Below are 22,766 nucleotides of genomic sequence, written 5' to 3'. Positions count from 1 at the left end.
CTTCTCACCAAGCTGCTTGGCGATGGTCTTGTAGCCCATTCCAGCCTTGTGTAGGTCTACAATCTTGTCCCTGACATCCTTGGAGAGCTCTTTGGTCTTGGCCATGGTGGAGAGTTTGGAATCTGATTGCTTCTGTGGACAGGTGTCTTTTCTACAGGTAACAAACTGAGATTAGGAGCACTCCCTTTAAGAGTGTGCTCCTAATCTCAGCTCGTTACCTGCATAAAAGACACTTGGGAGCCAGAAATCTTTCTGATTGAGAGGGGGTTAAATACTTATTTCCCTCATTAAAATGCAAATCAATTTCTAACATTTTCGACATGCATTTTTCTGGATTTCTTTGTTATTCTGTCTCTCACTGTTCAAATAAACCTACCATTCAAATTATAGACTGATCATTTCTTTGTCAGTGGGCAAATGTACGTAATCAGCAGGTGATCAAATACTTTATTCCCTCACTGTATATTGGTTGTTGGGAATATAGCCTGTGCCCGTTCTGCCACTCTTCTCACTGCCCCAGATACATTTTCACCTTTGGCACGAAGGTTGTTGCACTCTGCTCTGCTCTCCTCTCTGTCTGTGTCTGTCTCTCTCTTCAGTAACTTCTCGAATGAGGTCACCACTAATCATTCCTTTCCTGTTTTAGATTGGTTTCACTTTGTTTAGTTGGTGGCATGTTCAAGAGTATGTCCTTGTAAATAACTATAGGGACTAGCTGAGTGGAGAGACGTGCTCTGGTGTTAGTTGCAGGGGCTTGTGACTGACACGTCAGTCGGTGTGGGCTGGAATAACGGAAATGCTTATGTAGAATATTTCCTTGTGGCAGAGAGGCAGGGTTGTTGTAGGGTTTCACTGTGAGGAGTGGTGGGCTGCTAACAGGGTGGTTTTGTGTGGCCTGGTTGGGCGGGGCACTCTCTCACATACACACACCCTTTGGAGGACAGAGGCCTGTTTGAAAGAACAGGTAGCAGAAACACCCATGGGTTAGCTAGTATCACACACACACACACACTACTCTCACTGGCATGGCCCAGCACATCTAGGCTAATCCCATTTAAGGCCCATTTACCCTGTTTATGCCATTACACACACATTAAAACACACTCCCCCCTCTGCTTTGATAGCAGCAGAGCAGGGTGTACCAGTCAGTCTATGGGACTATCCCATTGGAATGTGTTTCTAAAGCTCTGGTGACAGAGAAAGATGGTATTGTATTTGAATTCAACATTTCCCCACAGCTATATCAGTAGACTTTTTCAACATGCACTTCACTAAAGAAGTTAGTCGATTTTATGTAAAGCTGTGGTTGCTAAATAATTGGTCTTGTCAAAAGTAGTGCGCTCTATAGGGAATAGGGTGGAATTTTGAGCCCTCCTTCTCCAGTGAGTTATTGGAACAGGACAGGATGGGACCCTGAAACACTTCTGTTACCCAGACTCGGCACAGCTGAGGCCCCCAAGACGATTATCCTAGGCTGGGACATGACAGCCCACCAAATGAACTACGTAACACAGCATCAGCTAGACTCACAGTAACACAGCTTAGCCCTATTCGGACGGTATACGTTTTAATGGAGGAGCTCAGGTTATGTAATTATGTGCACGAGCACAAATCACCACATCTGTAATTATAGTCCGACTCTGCCATGTCAGTAATTTTTACTTGGCAGGAAGGTTGTTATCCCAGCCCTAAAAACCTACTGTTTTTCGGCAAACTCCAAGGTCCTCTGTTAATACTTATCCCATGCAAATCGTCATCCCTGTGTTTTGAGGGATATTAGAGTTTAACAGGTGCTGCACCCAGTTTGGGTAAGAACATGGGAACAAATTGATGATTAAAACAAAGTGCTATCCACATAGCCTACAGATTAATGATCTGTTTTGTCATATATCAAATTTCCTAGTGCCATACTTCTCTTTTTAAAAGATGAAGTGGACGTTATTGTGCCAATTAATTGATAAATTGCCAAATATGTCAGGTAATTAAATGTCTGCATAGGTTCCAGTTCATGGTTCTTATTGATATGTATTATTATTTGGACTTTCTCCAAACTGAAGGTCATTAGGCCAATATTAGACTATACCTAGACATCATAAATATCTTCACGCCTAGAAGAGCCTCCAGGCTTCCATCAAAATGATCAATTGTTAAAGACTTACAGGGGCAGTTTGGTAAAAGTAATTCCGTCTGAATCGTCCACTGGAAAAACAGACATGCTGGGGTAATAATTACATAACCGACGTTCTATAGTAATACTAGTCCCATGCGAATAGGGCTTTGGATATAGTCTCTTTTGAGCTCTTCTATCAGTTTTTCTCCATCTAAGTGGATGCCAGGGAAAATAAAGAAGGGAAATATGGTGAAATGCAATTACCTAATGACCGCCAGTGTTACTGCTTGACAGAGGTGTAGAGATCAACCTTATAGTATACTATACACACTCACGATTTTGAACTGGACTGCCTAACTAACACATGAAAGACTGTAACCCCCATCGCAACTTCCCATAGTAGCCAGGCTGTACACAATGCACAGAAGGATGGATTCTCTTCAGTCTGTGCACTAAAGCATATTGTATCTGATTTAATTATGTGATTTAATTACGGCACTCTTGATTTGCTCCACTTCAATTGGTCTTTTGCGCCTCCTAATTTGATTATTCGACAGTCCTGTATAATGCCGTTACGGAACTATGTACTAGCCCTCTATACATCAAAAGCATCACAGCAATGGAATGTATGCAGACACTTGTATGTCACTGTTTTAGCTCGAGCCCATATACTCAGTATATACAATAGAACGTAGAAGACAATACATTTAGAAGTAATCCTTTTTCAATAGCTCTACCATCTACATCAGTGAGTACACCCAAGGATCTCCTGCAGTGCTTTTGGTAGACAGTGAATAAACTGGGTCTATGACTAATCATCTCCTGGGGTTGCGTCTCAGTATAGTGCATTACTTTTGACCAGAGCCCATGGGAAAAAAAAGTATGTAATATTACATCGCAATATTATTTTTGGACAATATATTAGCTATGTTTCTGTTGTTGATAGGTAGCGTTTATCTAGTGCTAGTTGGCTGTACCTCCGCCAAAACTCCACTATTTTCCATCCTATAGCCTGTTCTCCATCTTCTTTTTAAATAGTCAGCCAACATGTTTTCAGCACTTTTATTTCCATGACAGCTCAAGACTAATTTTCTCATGCGCTCTCTTGTCTCTTCAGCAGGAATATAGTGAGCAATATGTTTGGAACATCAAATCGCAAAAAATATAGAATCAGAGAATTGCGATACATATCGTATCGGCACCTAATTATCGCGATAATATCGTATTGTGAGGTCCCTGGCAATTCCCATCCCTATTATATAGTGCACTACTTTTGACCAGAGGCCATGGTAAAAAGTAGTGTACTATAAAGGCTATAGGGTGCCTTTTTAGGACGCAGACCTGGATAGTGTCTTTGCCCGTTCAGCTCATCTTGTTCTTCCCCCACATGGCCCCTCATGCCCAGTCAGCACCTTCTTCCTTCCCTCCCTTCCTCACCACTCTGACCGTGGGGGGAGACACTCCATCAGCCCACAGTCCTCACTACATAAAGAAAGAACCCTCGCCCATCCTCGCACTGCAGAGAGAACACACAAACTCATCTGAACATCACATTTCTCCCACTCATGCTCCAGACCTCTAGGACACAGTGGGGTTGGAGATTGAGACCTGTCTTGTCAACTCTGAGGCCCACAATACTGTATGCTAGTTTTCACACATGTGGTTGGGAAGTAGATTTTCCATTTTTGATTCTGCTGAAGTTTGGGAACAGCATCAACAGACACAAGGTCTGAGAGTTTGCTACTTCGTCAGGAAAGTTCTCAGTTGAACCAGACGTTCCTTCACAGAAGAGTTGCAGGGAAGTTTATTCAAGTGTAGCCTAGAAGGCGGTTGAGACCAGTTGAACAAGGACTGTATTATCTGCCAGCTCAGCTCCTTCATACTGTCTACTAGGCATAATGGACTGAGGTGAAAACATATTTTTCTTTGCTCAAGAGGTCCATTGGTTCCTGTCACCATGTGATCATGTCTCACTTCAAAACAGAGTAACTCAAAGGACAGTGTTGAGAGTATGTCAACTGTGTCATGCGCCAAACCAACCACTCGCACCTCATTGTGAATCTCTGTAGTGTTATGAAGTCTGCCAAAGGCATACAGAGTGCTCTTTGTGTTACCTTGGTACCATCATGATAGTCAGGAAATCAGACGAACAGACAGGCAGTCTTTATCCCATCAGGATAGCTATTCTAATGTCATGTTTGAGAAGAGTGGCATGTCTGTGTGACTCAATCAAGTGACGCACATGTCCAAACGCTTATCTTGTGGTTTGTACTCCTCAGGCCTGTCACAAGCTCTCAAAAGTGACTCTTTTCCACACCCCCAACATAGGAAGAATTGGATTGTCAAACAGAGAGTGAAGGGTTTGCTCAGCCAACTTGATTCTCCTAAAAACTCTGTTACACATTGTATTTGTCTGCTGTAGACTACATTGAGTCCCAGGCCCGGTCTCTCTCCTAGCTCCCGCTCCCTGGTTCAGCTTGTACATTTTTAGTTTTTTTCAACAGGAAAAGTTCAAACATTGCTAACCCTTTTAATGGGACCATAACCGTTGAACTGATTTCCAGGTTTTGTTCCATTAGTAGCACTGTGATGAAGACGAGGGAGCAGTCTTATTAATGGTTACTTCCTTCCTCCCCAGTCAGCTGGCCAGGCTCACCAAAGACAGGACGTTCCTCGGACTTTGTGTCTTCTTATTTCTGTCCAATATTACCACCATTGGCTATTCAACCTCACAGGCCACTCAATGCTTAATTGAACAAGACTTATTGAATTGTCTGTTTTTTTATTTATTCTAAGACTTAATTTTACTGCAGCAAAGTTATTCGTTCGTTAGACTCACTCTACCTAAAGGAGGTGACCTACATGAGACTGAATAGCTGTCACAAACACACATTCTGTGGGAGAGAGTTGAGTTATATTTTACATTTTAGTCATTTAGCAGACGCTCTTATCCAGAGCGACTTACAGTTAGTGAGTGCATACATTTTCATACTGGCCCCCCGTGGGAAACAAACCCACAACCCTGGCGTTGCAAGCGCCATGCTCTACCAACTGAGCTACGGGAAATCCATGGTAATGGAATTGTGCTGAGACTGATTTTTCACTTAAAATGTATGCCAATCAAAGACCATTGATTTTCGAAGTTTAACAAACCATACAACTCTATGCACAAGGACTACTTTTAACAATTTACACAATTGTACAAAAACACATTTATTGGAAGAACTGCGTAGATACAAAGATTCTGTAAAATCTCTGTTTTTTTGTGTCCACGTTTTCCAAAAACGTTAAAATATCTGCTCCGAAAATTAAGATTCTGCAAAAAGAATGGGGTGTCAGCTATGACATGACATCAACTCTTTTTGTTTATTGAACTACAGTAAGTGAAGTGGATTTACAACCGGCAACGGAATTTAATCATGGGTCCCTGATCGGTACTGCATAATTATGGATATGAATGTCATTCTCGTCATGTTGATGTATCCTAAATAGCTACACAAATAAATATTCAATATCCTCCTTTCCATATTTGGGTATTATTCTACACACTGGCTTTTATCTTAATTAGCCCTGCCCCCAAACAAGACCAAATTTGGTTGATCCGGACCAAATCTGAACCAATCATAGATATCAAAGTAGAGGTCAGAACGGTAGAGGACAGTACATTAGTGTGCTCAACTCTAGTGTGCTCTACTGTGTACTGAACCTTAGTTTACTCTACCGTACGGAACTATACTCTACTTTTTGCTGTCCAAACTTGTGAACCGAACTGTGGTTTTACTACAATGACTATCCCATTGTAGCCAATTCAATTGCACTGATTTTCTGAAATTCTGTTAATGATTTGGTAAGACTGTAACTAATTAATAGGTCTACCTTTAACTTCTGTGAACTTTCATTATCCTCCCTCCTCATGAGGGAGAGATTTGAAAATATCTTAAAGATATGTGGGTTTTTGTTAACGGAATTTCAAGGCATAGTTTCTTTAAACTTACAGAAGGCAGAAAATGGTATCCAGAACTAAATATAAGTGTTGATATTAGTTGGCTGGGGTCTTTACTTCAACATTGTGTTTTGATGTATTTCTAATACCTTTTAACTTTTCCTGGTAAATGTATTCTAAGACCCCTTTTTATTTTTATTTTTTTAGAAATCCTTTGCTTATTCCAAATATTTAGTATAGAAAATGGTTGAAAAATGTAAATGCCTTAATTTCAAAAATATATAGGATCTTTGTTTTCTTTTGACACACATTGAGGTGCTCCTATGAAATTCACTTGTTGGTGCTCATGAGTCCTTTTACATGGAAATTACCTTGAGCAAGTATCTGTCTGGTGATTGGATGGATTTGGGCTGCCTGGGAGTGGCGCAGCAATGTGAAGTTTTGTACTCTGTTTACAGGAAGCCAGCCAGTCAGGATGTTTGTTCAAGATAGTTTGTGAGTCACTACACTAACAGTGATAACAGCTATGAATGGCTGCCCTGACGCCGTCACCACCACCACCATGTCACCTGCCCTTCCTCCTGTGTTTTTGGGTCTCGAGAAGGAGTGCTGATCTATTCAATATGATGTAAAACTGAACCTAGATCAGCACTCCTACTCTGAGACCCTTTGTGACTACTGGTCGAAAGGTCTCTGCTTGCCTACTGAGGCAGTGGGAGCACAGAGGATGGACTGAGAGTGAAAATATAGAGTTGCACCTGTTAGACGTTATGGAAGGTGGACTTTATGGTTCATGGTGGACTTTGCTCTACGCCTGCCACTCCTATATGTTAATATTAGCGGACAATTGGTTGGTAATCGTCCGCCTGCTATCCCGCCCCATGACTTAGTTACTTAGCATAATTCTTTAGTCCAGTTCATAGAAATGGAATCGGTCATTTCCGATCCATTGAGTGATTCTCTTTCTATGACTCCATTCCCCCCAGACTCTGACTGCCTGATGGATTTACCAGAGGCTTCAATGACAGCACAGCCTCAGTCTTTAGAAAGCCAATCTGATCTACGGATCTCTCATCATATTTTCCCAACCACCTCTCTACTCTCTCTCCCAGAAAAATCAACATTTCATAACCGCAATGCAGAACAGATGGGATCAGAGGAAGATGATCTCTGCTCCAACTATAATTACTGTCAAACATTAGCATATTTCCTGTAGAAGTGCTGTATCAAAAATACGTATTTGTAATTATAGTTTGACATGTATGTACTGTAGATCACAGACTTATTTGGCCTTGTTTGTAAGCACACTGGTACACTCAATATTTTTATCTCCACAAAGAGTGTCGATGAGGATCGTTTGCAGCTGGGTCCTGAAGGGTTCTGGGTTGGTTTAGGTGGAATATGATTGGTCTACAGAGCAGTAGATGGGAAAACCCTTGCTTTCCTCACTTAGGAGAACGCAAGCCGTGGTATGCATCCCAAATGGCACCCTGTTCCCTATATAATGCACTATTTTGACTAGTGTAAAAGTAGTGCACTATAAAGGGACTAGAGTGCCATCTGGGATGCAGGCGCCGTTCTTTCCCCTACGCCTGGCCCGGTTCCAGCTATCCCTCCCCTACGCCTGGCCCGGTTCCAGCTATCCCTCTCCTACGCCTGGCCCGGTTCCAGCTATCCCTCCTGACTCTCTCTTTCTCTGTAAGGGGGTGAGCCACTGAACTCCCTACGCTACATTTACAGTCTCTCTCTGCCCTGCCAGCAGACCATTCCTTCATACGCTACATTTACAGTCTCCCTCTGCCCTGCCAGCAGACCATTCCTTCATACGCTACATTTACAGTCTCCCTCTGCCCTGCCAGCTGACCATTCCTTCATACGCTACATTTACAGTCTCCCTCTGCCCTGCCAGCTGACCATTCCTTCATACGCTACATTTACAGTCTCCCTCTGCCCTGCCAGCTGACCATTCCTTCATACGCTACATTTACAGTCTCCCTCTGCCCTGCCAGCTGACCATTCCTTCATACGCTACATTTACAGTCTCCCTCTGCCCTGCCAGCAGACCATTCCTTCATACGCTACATTTACAGTCTCCCTCTGCCCTGCCAGCAGACCATTCCTTCATACGCTACATTTACAGTCTCTCTCTGCCCTGCCAGCAGACCATTCCTTCATACGCTACATTTACAGTCTATCTCTGCCCTGCCAGCAGATCATTCCTTCATACGCTACATTTACAGTCTCTCTCTGCCCTGCCAGCAGACCATTCCTTCATACGCTACATTTACAGTCTATCTCTGCCCTGCCAGCAGATCATTCCTTCATACGCTACATTTACAGTCTCTCTCTGCCCTGCCAGCAGATCATTCCTTCATACGCTACATTTACAGTCTCTCTCTGCCCTGCCAGCAGATCATTCCTTAATATGCTACATTTACAGTCTCTCTCTCTGCCCTGCCAGCAGACCATTCCTTCATACGCTACATTTACAGTCTCTCTCTGCCCTGCCAGCAGACCATTCCTTCCTACTCTACCGTTCAAAATTTTAGAACACCTACTCATTTAAAGGGTTTTACTTTATTTGTACTATTTTCTACATTGTAGAATAATAGAGAAGACATCAAAACTATGAAATAACACATATGGAATCATGTAGTAACCAAAAAAGTGTTAAACAAATCAAAATATATTTGAGATTCTTCAAATATCCACCCTTTGCCTTGATGACAGCTTTGCACACTCTTGGCATTCTCTCAACCAGCTTCATGAGATAGTCACCTGGAACTCATTTCAATTAACAGCTGTGCCTTCTTAAAAGTAAATTTGTGGAAATTTTGTATTTTAATGTGTTTGAGCCAATCAGTTGTGTTGTGACAAGTTGGGGGGGGGGGGGGTTATTCAGAAGATAGCCCAATTTGTTAAAATACCAAGTCCATATTATGTCAAGAACAGCTCAAATAAGCAAAGAGAAACAACAGTCCATTACTTTAAGACCTGAAGGTCAGTCGATACGGAACATTTCAAGGACTTTTAAAAGTTTATTCAAGTGCAGTCGCAAAAACCATCAAGCGCTATGATGAAACTGGCTCTCATGAGGACTGCCACAGGAATGGAAGACCCAGAGTTACCTCTGCTGCAGAAGATAAGTTCATTACAGTTACCAGCCTCAGAAATTGCAGGCCAAATAAATGCTTCACAGAGTTCAAGTAACAGACACATCTCAACATCAACTGTTCAGAGGAGACTGTGTGAATCAGGCCTTCTTTGTCGAATTGCTGCAAAGAAACCACTACTAAAGGAAACCAATTAGAAGAGACTTGCTTGGGCCAAGAAACACGAGCAATGGACATTAGACCGGTGGAAATGTGTCCTTTGGTCTGGAGTCCAAATTGGAGATTTTTGGTTCCAACCGCTGTGGCTTTGTGAGACGCTGTGTGGGTGAACGGATGATGTCCGCATGTGTAGTTCACACCTCCTCCTCCATGCTTTACGGTGGGATGGTGTGGGGGTGCTTTGCTGGTGACACTGTCTGTGATTTGTTTAGAATTCAAGGCACACTTAACCAGCATGGCTACCACATAATTCTGCAGTGATACACCATCCCATCTGGTTTGGACTTAGTGGGACTATCATTTTGTTTTTCAACAGGATAATGACACAACACACCTCCCAGGCTGTGTAAGGGCTATTTTACCAAGAAGGGTAGTGCTGCATCTGATGACCTAGCCTCCACAATCCCCCGACCTCAACCAAATTGAGATGGTTCGGACCGCAGCGTGAAGGAAAAGCATCCAACAAGTGCTCAGCATATGTGGGAACTCCTTCAAGACTGTTGGAAAAGCATTCCAGGTGAAGCTGGTTGAGAGAATGCCAAGAGTGTGCAAAGCTGTCATCAAGGCAAAGGGTGGCTATTTGAAGAATCTCAAATATAACATATATTTTGATTTGTTTAACACTACGTGATTCCATATGTATTATTTCAGAGTTTTGATGTCTTCACTATTATTCTACAATGTAGAAAATAGTAAAAATAAAGAAAAACCCTTGAATGAGTTGGTGTTCTAAAACTTTTGACCGTTAGTGTACATTGTCTCCCTCTGCCCTGCCAGCAGACCATTCCTCCCTACATTTACAGTCTCCCTCTGCCCTGCCAGCAGACCGTTCCTCCCTACATTTACAGTCTCCCTCTGCCCTGCCAGCAGACCGTTCCTCCCTACATTTACAGTCTCCCTCTGCCCTGCCAGCAGACCATTCCTCCCTACATTTACAGTCTCCCTCTGCCCTGCCAGCAGACCGTTCCTCCCTACATTTACAGTCTCCCTCTGCCCTGCCAGCAGACCGTTCCTCCCTACATTTACAGTCTCCCTCTGCCCTGCCAGCAGACCGTTCCTCCCTACATTTACAGTCTCCCTCTGCCCTGCCAGCAGACCATTCCTCCCTACATTTACAGTCTCCCTCTGCCCTGCCAGCAGACCGTTCCTCCCTACATTTACAGTCTCCCTCTGCCCTGCCAGCAGACCGTTCCTCCCTACATTTACAGTCTCCCTCTGCCCTGCCAGCAGACCGTTCCTCCCTACATTTACAGTCTCCCTCTGCCCTGCCAGCAGACCGTTCCTCCCTACATTTACAGTCTCCCTCTGCCCTGTCAGCAGACCGTTCCTCCCTACATTTACAGTCTCCCTCTGCCCTGCCAGCAGACCGTTCCTCCCTACATTTACAGTCTCCCTCTGCCCTGCCAGCAGACCGTTCCTCCCTACATTTACAGTCTCCCTCTGCCCTGCCAGCAGACCGTTCCTCCCTACATTTACAGTCTCCCTCTGCCCTGCCAGCAGACCGTTCCTCCCTACATTTACAGTCTCCCTCTGCCCTGCCAGCAGACCATTCCTCCCTACATTTACAGTCTCCCTCTGCCCTGCCAGCAGACCGTTCCTCCCTACATTTACAGTCTCCCTCTGCCCTGCCAGCAGACCGTTCCTCCATATGCTACATTTACAGCACCACTCTCTCTAATTTTATTTTATTTATTTCACCTTTATTTAACTAAGGAATTCTTATTTACAATAAAGGCCTCCTGCTAAATGGAGGCAGGGGATGGTAAACAAACAAAGCAGATGTTTCTCTCTCTTTCCTTTCTCTCCGAGGTAGACAGCCATAAAGAAACAGGTTTCTGGTGTTAATCAAAGTAAGCCTTGTCCAAGCCAGAATGGCTGAACTAGTTTGTTGAAGGTCCAGGGGTGTAACTTTGAAGTCAGGTCTTCTCAGTTTCTGTCAAACATTGACAAACGGGTTGATAGTGTGCCAACTCCATTTTGGTAAAATATTGAAAGACTGAACTGAAGGCTAACTTTGTAATGCAAACACTGCCGTGTGGACGTTCTGATAAAGGACCCAAAGGACCATGGGAAATGTGTTTGACTTCCAACTTGGCAGCACATATTTTTAATTTTATTTTTATTTTTACACCATGCTAAGCAAAGTAAATAGTGATTGAGGTAACCAGCGAAAGGCTACTCTTTGCTTTCAGACTATTACACAACACATTAAATCAGAATACACTAAGTAATACATCACTATTGACAGGGAATGTCATAATAATATGCCATTTAGCAGACGCTTTTATCCAAAGCGACTTAGTCATGCGTGCATACATTTTTGTGTATGGGTGGTCCCGGGGATCGAACCCACTACCTTGGCGTTACAAGCGCCGTGCTCTACCAGCTGAGCTACAGAGGCAACCCATCATACACCGTTTTGATTTGCAACAACTGGGGTCTGTTCAGGGACGTAGCATTACGGAACATTCAGATAGGAATGTATAGTGTAGAAAATAAATGATTGTCTGTTAGAATAGGGAATCATGTCAGCTCTATTAATAATATTTATATCTTCAACATTGAGTGTTTCATGTCCCTTAATACACCCCTGTCCTTTCCTTCCTTCTCCTTGCAGCCAGGACAGGCGAGGTGATTGGAGCGTTTAGCCATCTGTATGAGCAGCAGTATGCAGTGGCCCTCTTCAACAAGGTCCGCTTTGACATCGAGGGAGGAGGGGGGCCCCAGCCACAGCTACTGCACCGCAAGGTAACAAACACATCCTCCTCTCTTGTCCTCCTCTGCTCCTGTCCTCTCCTCTTCTGTATTCCTCTCTTGTCCTCCTCTACTCTGTTTCTGCCCTGATAAGGTAATGGAATAATACCTGCAGTTTCTCATGAAGTGCTGACATTTGGAACACTTTTCCCACATTATGTTGAACCTGAAGAAACTCCTATCACTATATCAAATTGATCTGAGTGGTACAGAACCAATATAAAACAGATTTACACTCATGAGCTCAGTTTGTTCTGAAGATTGAAGTGTGTTTAGATCTAATAGTAGTTTCTTGTAAATACAGCATGAGGAGTCCTGGTATGTAGGCCACTCCCACTTAAGCCAGAGGAGTAAACAGTAGTTTAGAGTTCCACAGTAGTTTAGACTGCCATGTTAGGCTACAGAGGGAAACATCTCAATGTACCTTGTATGATTCTATCTCTGTGTAACAGATGGGAGCTAGTGAAGCACAAGTTGCCATTGTGTGATGATGTCACTCGACCTGAGATCTCAAGTCAACCGTGCTACAAACAGAGGGAGCAAGAATCTAGCTTGTGACGGCCACCTTTGACTTTAGGGCGAGTGACGTCACTGCAGAAGACCCTAGGGCTCGATTTCAGTCCGTAGCGCTGAAGATCTGTGTTGTAGCACGATTGACATTTTAAAGGCAATGTTCCTGCTTTAGAGGAGACTGTATTCATGGTAAACGCTGTCATATGTTGGCTCAATCGGAAATTACCTTTTTACATTTCAATCGCTCTATAAAGGCGATTGCACACGGGGCCGCGGTAAACGGCAATTGAACTGCGAGAAAATTAGCTTACCGTGTGTAGAGACCAGTGGTCCCGGTTGTTAGCTCGAATGTTGTCATAAAACAATGTGTCAACCCTGTGCAGTGGGTGCTCACGACTTCAGCTTATTTCATATTTTGGAGCCCTACTCCCAGTCTGAGACCTTCGCCGCTTACCGCAGCCCGTCTGTAAACGCCTTAACGCTTAACATTAGCGCTACGGTTTGAATCGAGCCCCTAGTGTAACTCTTTTATTAGGATTCTCCTGGGGGTCCAGTTTTAAAGGCCTGTAACACTCCCTTGTAAAGAGAAACGGCTACATTCTTTCTGGCACTACAGCTGCACTCACACTGCTAACTACATGAGGCTGTGTAAGAGACTGCCGTTTTTTGTTTTATTGGGGAGAGGTTTTTGAGGAATGATGGCTGTTTTCCTGATGATGATTGGATAAACGAATCAACACTACTCCAGAGTCTGGGCTACGGTTGAGAAATCACTTATAGACAGTAGTTCCACATGGCAATGTAGTAAGTATGCCTGATGTTTCAAGAGGAACTCAAAGGCTTTAAATTGTAGGCCACTCCTTGGTCCATAAAGATGGATCCATCCACCATAGAGGTGATGTCCCTAGATGCCAGTCATCAAAAGGTTCCCCTGTCTGTCCCACTCAGGTTCCTCTGGAGAATAGATCCATCTTCTCTGGAGCTCTGTTCCAGTTTCTGGAGGAGAACAATAAATGGAGAAACCACTACCTCTTCGTTCCTGACTGCTACACCATCAACTACTATGACAACAAAGCGGTAAGGGAAGAGCTCTGTTTAACATTATGATGGTTTATTTTGTCAGTATTAATGAATTAGCTAATAAAATGCATCAATCCCTGTAGTGTACATGGTGTTCTATATCTGCAAGTGTCATTCTCATAATTGTCACTTTTTGGGGGGAGGAAGATAACAAGTAATGCAATAGAGCGTTAAATCTGCCTTGTCCTTGTGTTCCCTGTCAGTCTCATGAGAGAGGGCTTCACCCCAAGGGAAACATCAACTGTGCTGGGTATAAAGTGCTGACCTCAATGGATCAGTACCTGGAGCTGCTCAACAACAGCCTGCCTGGTGAGAACATGTTACAACTGAGAACCAGGGAAGGGGTGGGGGTGAGGCACATGTTACGCAGGTTGACGTTTACTGTCATGAATCTTGTCCTGGAGGCAAAACTGAGCGATTTCTGCTAGATGGGCTAGCTGAAAAGTCAAAAATTGCCTATATCATGAATTTTTTGTTGTTGCTTTTTGGTGTTAATTTAGGGTTAGAAGTGTGGTTAGGTTTAAATTCAGACTAAGTGGGTCAGTTGAACAGTGTTTCCTCCGACTCATTTCTGCGGCTGGCTTCCAGGTTAAGCGGGCGGGTGTTAAGAAGCACGGTTAGGCGGGTCATGTTTCGGAGGACTCATGACTCGACCTTCGCCTCCCGACCCCGTTGGAGAGTTGCAGCAATGAGACATTGGGGAGAAAAAGGGGGTAAAAAAATAAATATAAGACTTGTGCCAGCTAGTGACCAACCTGCATATGTTAAGACTCTTCACCTAAAATGTCATATGTAATCATTTTAAAGAGGAACGGAGACCTCTTATTGGTCTCATTATGAAAAGCTCAGTGTTATTTCATGAAATGTGGACATGTTCCTGTTTCTTAAGGTCTGTTTTTGTGCTACGGCATGGTTCAGAAAATGTGCAGAAAGGGCTACTTCCCTACTGGTGCAGGACAGTGTTTGATTGATGCAGTGTTGTATAGACTGTATTTAGATTTGTATAAATTATTTTGTCTATATTCTGTCTGTTTATTCGGTTTATTTTAAAGCGTTGTCAACACCATTTTACCCGGGTCAAAATTCCTGTTACATGTGAATGTACTTGGTGCATAAAGGTTATTGTGATTTGTGTTTCAGGTGTAAATGCTAAAGTGGGTAACTCTCCCTTCCTGAAGTGTGCCACCCAGTTCCCTCTGATCCTGTGGCACCCGTACGCCCGCCACTACTATTTCTGTGTGGTGACGGAGAAAGAACAGCAGAAGTGGCATGCAGTCTTTCAGGACTGTGTAAGACATGCCAATGATGGTGCGTATTCCTATCAAACCAACACAAACATTCAAGCCCAGACACACTGTAGTACCCGTAGAGATCCTATCATTCATTCGATGGTCTATTTCATTAAGTGGTTGTGCCCATATTGAAACACAAGTGTCCATTTTGACGGTTCCACAGAACACTTGAAGGTTCCACAGATCTTAATTGCAGTGTTGAAACACAGTGAGTGACAGAAGTGTGGACATTCTTTGGTTCCCAGCCTTGGTTCTGAGGTGTTATTGTGAGGGAGTTATTGAGTAATACATGAAGGTAAGAGCACACTAGAATCCATGACCTCAGAGTTTTGTTATGTATAGGAAAGTTGTTGATTCAGAGCCCCATTCACAGTAGTGCATTGCTACTAGCGGTAGCATAATGATGTGCTAGCTGTTCCAATAGACATCCAGTGATTGAGACAGCGACTAATCATTTAAAAGTGTGTCTCGGCAGAAATATACATTTGTAAAAAATACCTATTTTTGCAGTGGTGGAAACAATTTAGCAGCGGTGGGCCACCACTGCTTAATGAATATAGGTGAAACACTGGCTCAAAGTATTTGAGCGATTTCAAATAGCATTTGAACCCAGGTCTGCTCACTAATACCAGAATAGATATAACTCAAACAGGGAGAGCGATTTGAGCAGGGGAGTGGAGTGTAGCAGTGAAGTGTACACTGAACTGACTGCTGGTGAAGTGATTACGTCTGAACCCAGGCATTATGGCTTCCAGCTGACCACCTCCTATCCAAACCCAGGCTGTGTTATCCTCCCACCAGCCTCACTCTCTTGATGGGTCCTATCATGTTTCTCATGCAACATCCTATCTGCAGAAATAGATGGAACAACAGAGATGGAACTGTCCCCAGACCTGTCTGTCAAATTAAAGAGCCTAGTATGTTTACAGTCCAGTACATTATGATCCAATAGGGAAATGACTTTTAACTATCCTCCTAGGGACTTATTGATAGTGTTTTGAATTAGGCCACCCACGTTGGCTCTGAAGAGCCGCACAGCGACTATGCTGGCAGAGACTGACACATAGCTACATAGTTTATACATAGTTCTATGGTTTTGGCATGACTTCATTTGGGGCATCATTTCCTCTACAGCATGTGTCAAACTCAATCCACTGAGGGCCGAGTGTCAGGTTTTTTTTGCTCCTCCCTTGTACTTGATTGATGAATTAAGGTCACTGATTAGTAAGGAAGCCCCCTCACCTGGTTGTCTAGGCCTTCATTGAAAGGAAAAACCAAAAACCAGCAGACACGAGGCCCTCCGTGGAATGAGTTTGACACCTCTGCTCTACAGTAAAATTAGCAGCCACAGCCCTTGAGCATTGACATCTGCAGTAACATCCAATTAGTTATAATGTCCAAGCAGACAAACTGAATGTTGCATTGGAATAGCCTGCGTCCCAGTCTGTTTGTGCTATCATACCAACTGCTTGTCACGGTTTGGCTTGACAATGACAGCAATGGAGTTGGCAAGGGCACCAACAGGTCTGGGACCAGGCTAGTATTGGACAGATTTGGAGTCTGGAATAGACTGTACATTATGTAATATGTTTACCTGGTCCCCATAGCGACAGGGAGACCAACAGTCTCAGAGTGAGTACCTGCCTGCCACTCTTAATGGCCTGGTGAGCTGTTCTCCTGCTACGCTGTTTACTTTCTGCCATATTTGCAAACTTACTTAAACATTATGCCATACACATGGTTCCCTATATTTACGTTTCTGAACTGGCATCATGTAAACTTGGGTCCAACGGTTTCATAATTGACAGGAAGGAAATGAAACATGCTGCTTGTTAACCGTTGTGTGCACTGTGCAGACCAACGTTTTGCTTTGTAATTGCAGTGTCATGTTTTTATATACATGTATTCTTATGACTAGACAGGAATACTTTTGGAGGTGTATTATTTTTGTTTTTTGTAGCAGGGTCGACGTGAGGACAGCATTTTGGGATGAAATCTATGCTCCTTGAACTCAGAAAAAATAAAGATCTGTACTCACTTCAGTCTCTTAGCCCCTTCCTGGCTGTCAGAGAGTTGAGGAATAAATCAGATTAGAAAAGTAACAAAGTCATGTCTGTAGAGAATGACAGCTGCCTCCTGCCTGCTCAAAGAATACTTTACCACATGTTCTCTGCGTTAGAGCTCGTTCCGTTGATCCATTTGTCTAAACAACGGGTCTACGGTAAGCCCCGGCCTGGCCTTCCTTCATGCTCTCTCCCTCTCAACGTAGAACATGTGGCCAGCTCATGCTTCCAGTTTGTGCTAAATTCCCTGCAGACCCTTACTTATGTCACACAACAAACTGTCCTCTAACTCCCAGATGCCCAGATACTGTCAGCAGTGCTTAGCATGTCTACTATACAACAGGAGACAACTCAATTAAGTCACATAATGACTCCAATTTAACCATCACCGATTGTGGACTGGGAGTGCTTAGTAAGGTAATCTCTCCTTGTGCTCTGACCCATGACTCTGCTTTATGGGTTTAGGTCAGTGTTTCCCAAACTCGGTCCTACACTACGCTTGATGATTATTTGAATAAGCTGTTTAGTGCTAGGGCAAAAACCAAAATGTGCACCCCTTGGGGTCCCGAGGACCAAGTTTGGGAAACCCTAGTTTAGGGTTAGACTATCCATCCACTTTTCAGTCGTGTAAGGATTAGCACTTCAAGTACTGTGATCTCATTATTAGGGAAACTTTACAAGTTTACCAGAAAACTACCAACATTCTGTTATCTTTCAAGGATTTTATGTAATCATCACAAAACATCTAGTGGCTCTTTTGGGTACTTCAGATTATCACAGGTGTCTGTAATGATCTCTGGCCCTCTGTGTGGCCTTAACACAGGTGAAATATATGAAATGATTCAATAAGATTTTAAAGTAAAAATGTAATGACAAATCTGTTAAACATTATCCTAAATATAAACCATCAACTTACTGGATACAATTTGGTATTTAATGAGGGTTTCAGCATGAAGTTTGTTTAAAAAATATATATATTTTTTTACACACTTCATTATTTTAGTATGTCAATATGTCTTTGTCAAATACATTGTTTGTGTAAATTACCGGTAGCATTGCAACCCCAGTCTTTATAGCCTTATGTGAGACAAGGCACAGACCAGCCTATACACAGCACATCACTAAATGTATACAATGTGTAGGAGCTCCAGTCTGATCCACGATCATAAAGAGGTGGACCACAATGTTATGGAACCAGTCTGTAGCGTGCACATGTGCATCCCATATGGCAGGGGTTTTCAAACCTCTCCTTGGGAACCCCCAGCCGTTCCATGCATTTGAACTATTCCAGAGCTAGCACACCTGATTCAACTAATCAAGCCTTTGACGAGGTGAATCATATTAGCTAGTTCAGGGTTACACCAAAATTGTGACATGTCTGGGGGTCCCCGAGGAGAGGTTTCAGGACCACTGCCAAATGGCACCCTATTCCCTATATAGTACAAAAGTAGTCTCTGGTCAAAAGTAGTACACTATATAGGGAATAGGCTTCCATTTGGGACGCACACCAAGTGTTCATGTAGCCAGGCCCTGAGTGGACAGTCAGAGCTGTGTGTACTGCTGGCAGCGTAGCTTTGTGTTTAGACTGCAGGCTCAGTAGAGTCTGGTATGTGGCGGCAATTAATTTCCTCGGCCGGGCCGCCCTTCTCCTCTCTGGCTCTCCCCACCCCCCTCCCTAGAGCAGGCGTGGCTGGGGCCGGGGGGCAGGCGGGGGCCTAACATAGAGGGGCCCTGTCCAGCAGACACACAGTGCTGACCCTGAAATGAAGGCTTCGCCTTCTGGAGAAACTCCTCATTCATCACCTGTCCAGCTTCCTTAGCAGCACCTGGGCTGTGTTCCAAATGCACCCTGTTCCCTATGTAGTACACAACTTTGACCAGAGCGATATGGGCCCCAGTTCACTATTATCAATGTTATTATTATTTTGTATTGTTTACTGTTATCGTTATCTCACTTCGCTTTAGCAGCAGTGGCTTTGTCATTCATGCTAATAAAGCTTATTTAAATCTGAAAGACCCGTACGTACACGTCTGTCTGCTCCGAAGCTGGTCCCTCTGACAACAAAGCAGACTATTTTTTAAATCTGGCTGAAAAGAAATGTCAAGAACTCTGAGAAACAGGCTAAGGACATACCCCTAATAGCTAACATGCCTCAGCTGTGACACAGACCTCGGTAGTGCGTGTGAATGGCTCCGTATGGCAGTGTTCATTTCGGCACTTAAAAAATTTTTTTTTGTCTAGTCTTAGTCATTTTGACTAAAAAATATCAATTTGTGGTCACATTGTCATTTGAATAATGACTTAGTCTAGTTATGGTCAAAATTACAAAGTGAGCCATTTTAGTCAACTAAATGCCCTTTAATTTTAGTCACATTTTAGTCACATCACATTTGTATTGCCTCATTAACCTATAGTAAACATAAATCACTGACTTCCATGTGGACCAACATACATTGCCTTGTCCTGCCAACATATTTTCCTGCATATTTGTCCTATTCTCTTCCTAATAGCAGAAATATGACACGTATAAAAGTAGTATGGGTTGCAGCGCCGTCAATTGGTCGCGCCATTGCCATTGTTATCAATGTTCCACAGACGCTGCAGCCACATTGGTGTCCAAAGTAGAACGGGAGCTAATGACTGTTTCGCCCAGTGATGTAGTCAAGTCACTAAACCTAGAATACGAATCGAGTCCCAAGTCCCCTGTGCTCGAGTCCTGGTCCAAATGCTCAAGTCTGAGTCACTGGGTCCACTTGAACTAAAAGCCACCGGTCGTCCGTATTGGCACTCCCCAGTAGGAGCAGTCCTCCATAGGAATGAATGGTATTCTACAGTATTTCAATGAAATATTTCAAGGACAAAAAAACTTTAATGTATTTTTTCATTTTTTATGTTTAGCTCACCAAATATAATTTAGAAGTATGCATTAGGTGTCTGTAATAGAATAAACGTGTCAAAAATGAATGTAGACATTTAATGAATGCATTTCTATAGCTTCCCATATCTTACAATGGAGGAGTGCCAAGATGGCTGTGCGGTGGCTTCAATACGTCCCCTGTCAGTCATCAGGGTTTATACACGTCATTGGTCTCTTGTCCAGTCCCCTTAGTAGTCCGATTTTAGTCAGAGATAATTTAGTCTAGTCTCATTTTAGTCAACTGAAATGAAAAATCATTTTTGTTTTTTCTGGGTCTATTTAGTCAGTTATAGTGTTGTCAATTGGCACTAAAAAAAATAGGTGCTTGACATATCTTAGTCACTATTTATATTGACAAAGAACTGGCATATGGTTCCTATGTGTTGGCCATGCAGGCAGATGACTGCTTCATAGCTATCTACACATACATACAGTGGGGAGAACAAGTATTTGATACACTGCCAATTCTGCAGGTTTTCCTACTTACAAAGCATGTAGAGGTCTGTAATTTTTTTAATAGGTACACTTCAACTGTGAGAGACGGAATCTAAAACAAAAATCCAGAAAATCACATTGTATGATTTTTAAGTAATACATTTGCATTTTATTGCATGACACAAGTATTTGATACATCAGAAAAGCAGAACTTAATATTTGGTACAGAAACCTTTGTTTGCAATTACAGAGATAATATGTTTCCTGTAGGTCTTGACCAGGTTTGCACACACTACAGCAGGGATTTTGGCCCACTCCTCCATACAGACTTTCTCCAGATCCTTCAGGTTTCGGGGCTGTCGCTGGGCAATACGGACTTTCTGCTCCCTCCAAAGATGTTCTATTGGGTTCAGGTCTGGAGACTGGCTAGGCCACTCCAGGACCTTGAGATGCTTCTTACGGAGCCACTCCTTAGTTGCCCTGGCTGTGTGTTTCGGGTCGTTGTCATGCTGGAAGACCCAGCCACGATCCATCTTCAATGCTCTTACTGAGGGAAGGAGGTTGTTGGCCAAGATCTCGCGATACATGGCCCCATCCATCCTCCCCTCAATACGGTGCAGTCGTCCTGTCCCCTTTGCAGAAAAGCATCCCCAAAGAATGATGTTTCCACCTCCATGCTTCACGGTTGGGATGGTGTTCTTGGGGTTGTACTCATCCTTCTTCTTCCTCCAAACCCGGCGAGTGGAGTTTAGACCAAAAAGCTCTATTTTTGTCTCATCAGACCACATGACCTTCTCCCATTCCTCCTCTGGATCATCCAGATGGTCATTGGCAAACTTCAGACGGGCCTGGACATGCGCTGGCTTGAGCAGGGGGACCTTGCGTGCGCTGCAGGATTTTAATCCATGACGGTGTAGTGTGTTACTAATGGTTTTCTTTGAGACTGTGGTCCCAGCTCTCTTCAGGTCATTGACCAGGTCCTGCCGTGTAGTTCTGGGCTGATCCCTCACCTTCCTCATGATCATTGATACCCCACGAGGTGAGATCTTGCATGGAGCCCCAGACCGAGGGTGATTGACCGTCATCTTGAACTTCTTCCATTTTCTAATAATTGCGCCAACAGTTGTTGCCTTCTCACCAAGCTGCTTGCCTATTGTCCTGTAGCCCCTCCCAGCCTTGTGCAGGTCTACAATTTTATCCCTGATGTCCTTACACAGCTCTCTGGTCTTGGCCATTGTGGAGAGGTTGGAGTCTGTTTGATTGAGTGTGTGGACAGGTGTCTTTTATACAGGTAACGAGTTCAAACAGGTGCAGTTAATACAGGTAATGAGTGGAGAACAGGAGGGCTTCTTAAAGAAAAACTAACAGGTCTGTGAGAGCTGGAATTCTTACTGGTTGGTAGGTGATCAAATACTTATGTCATGCAATAAAATGCAAATGAATTACTTAAAAATCATACAATGTGATTTTCTGGATTTTTGTTTTAGATTCCGTCTCTCACAGTTGAAGTGTACCTATGATAAAAATTACAGACCTCTACATGCTTTGCAAGTAGGAAAACCTGCAAAATCGGCAGTGTATCAAATACTTGTTCTCCCCACTGTAAGTACGTACGTACGTAAGTACATACATACATACATTGATATATATATAAAATAATTTTAAACTGGAAGAACTTGTCCCGATTGGTGTTTTTAAATCTCTGATGAAGGATTTTGAGGCTGATTCCCTGACCTGTCAATGTTTTTAATTTGCTGTTTTTGATATTGTTATACTCTTGTGAATTCATGAATGGTTTTTTACTAGATTACTTGTAGTTTTTCATGTTGTCTGTCTGTAATTTTTTGTAATGACTTGGTGCTGCCTATCTTGGCCAGGACGCTCTTGAAAAAGAGATTTTAAATCTCAATGAGCCCTTCCTGGTTAAATAAAGGTTAAATAAAATAAAAATATATAGTACTGAGATTTCAGCACATGCTAGATTTTAGTCTAGTATGGAAGAAATCCCCTCCACGCTCTCATGAGGCAGTGCCAAGATAAATGGCCTGGCCCACCCTTAAAGTCTCATCACACACAGACAGACCGAGAGAAAGGGTGGTCTGGGGCTGTGGACTTCCTGCCTGTAGCTATGTGCTCTGGTAGATTCTCTTCTTCCGCCCTCATAACGCTCCCAGGCCTCTCTCTCACACACAGCCCCACCCTGCACACATACACTTCCTGCCTTTGTCATGGCTGGAGTCCACACACGCACAAAGACAGCAATAACACAGAACCGCACTGAATTAATTGATAAAAATTCCCCCTTTTTTATCACAACACAGGAATT

At 43.3% G+C, this 22,766-nt stretch overlaps 1 protein-coding gene across 1 annotated transcript in view; it reads left to right on the top strand.

The window, feature by feature from the left end:
- LOC311144909 (protein Niban 2-like) overlaps positions 1–22,766 on the top strand; it is a 53,810-nt gene that overhangs the window by 11,535 nt on the left and 19,509 nt on the right. Inside the window, exons 2-5 of the mRNA XM_084181090.1 lie at positions 12,003–12,133; positions 13,601–13,729; positions 13,936–14,041; positions 14,873–15,040. Coding sequence (XP_084037216.1) covers positions 12,003–12,133; positions 13,601–13,729; positions 13,936–14,041; positions 14,873–15,040 — 534 coding nt within the window. The remainder of the gene's footprint in view (positions 1–12,002; positions 12,134–13,600; positions 13,730–13,935; positions 14,042–14,872; positions 15,041–22,766) is intronic.

This window comes from Coregonus lavaretus (genome assembly GCF_964263955.1).
Source record: "Coregonus lavaretus genome assembly, chromosome: 17".
Taxonomy (NCBI): Eukaryota; Metazoa; Chordata; class Actinopteri; order Salmoniformes; family Salmonidae; genus Coregonus; species Coregonus lavaretus.
The sequence above is the reverse complement of the archived record's forward strand: the minus strand, read 5'-3'. Positions and strand labels throughout refer to the sequence as shown.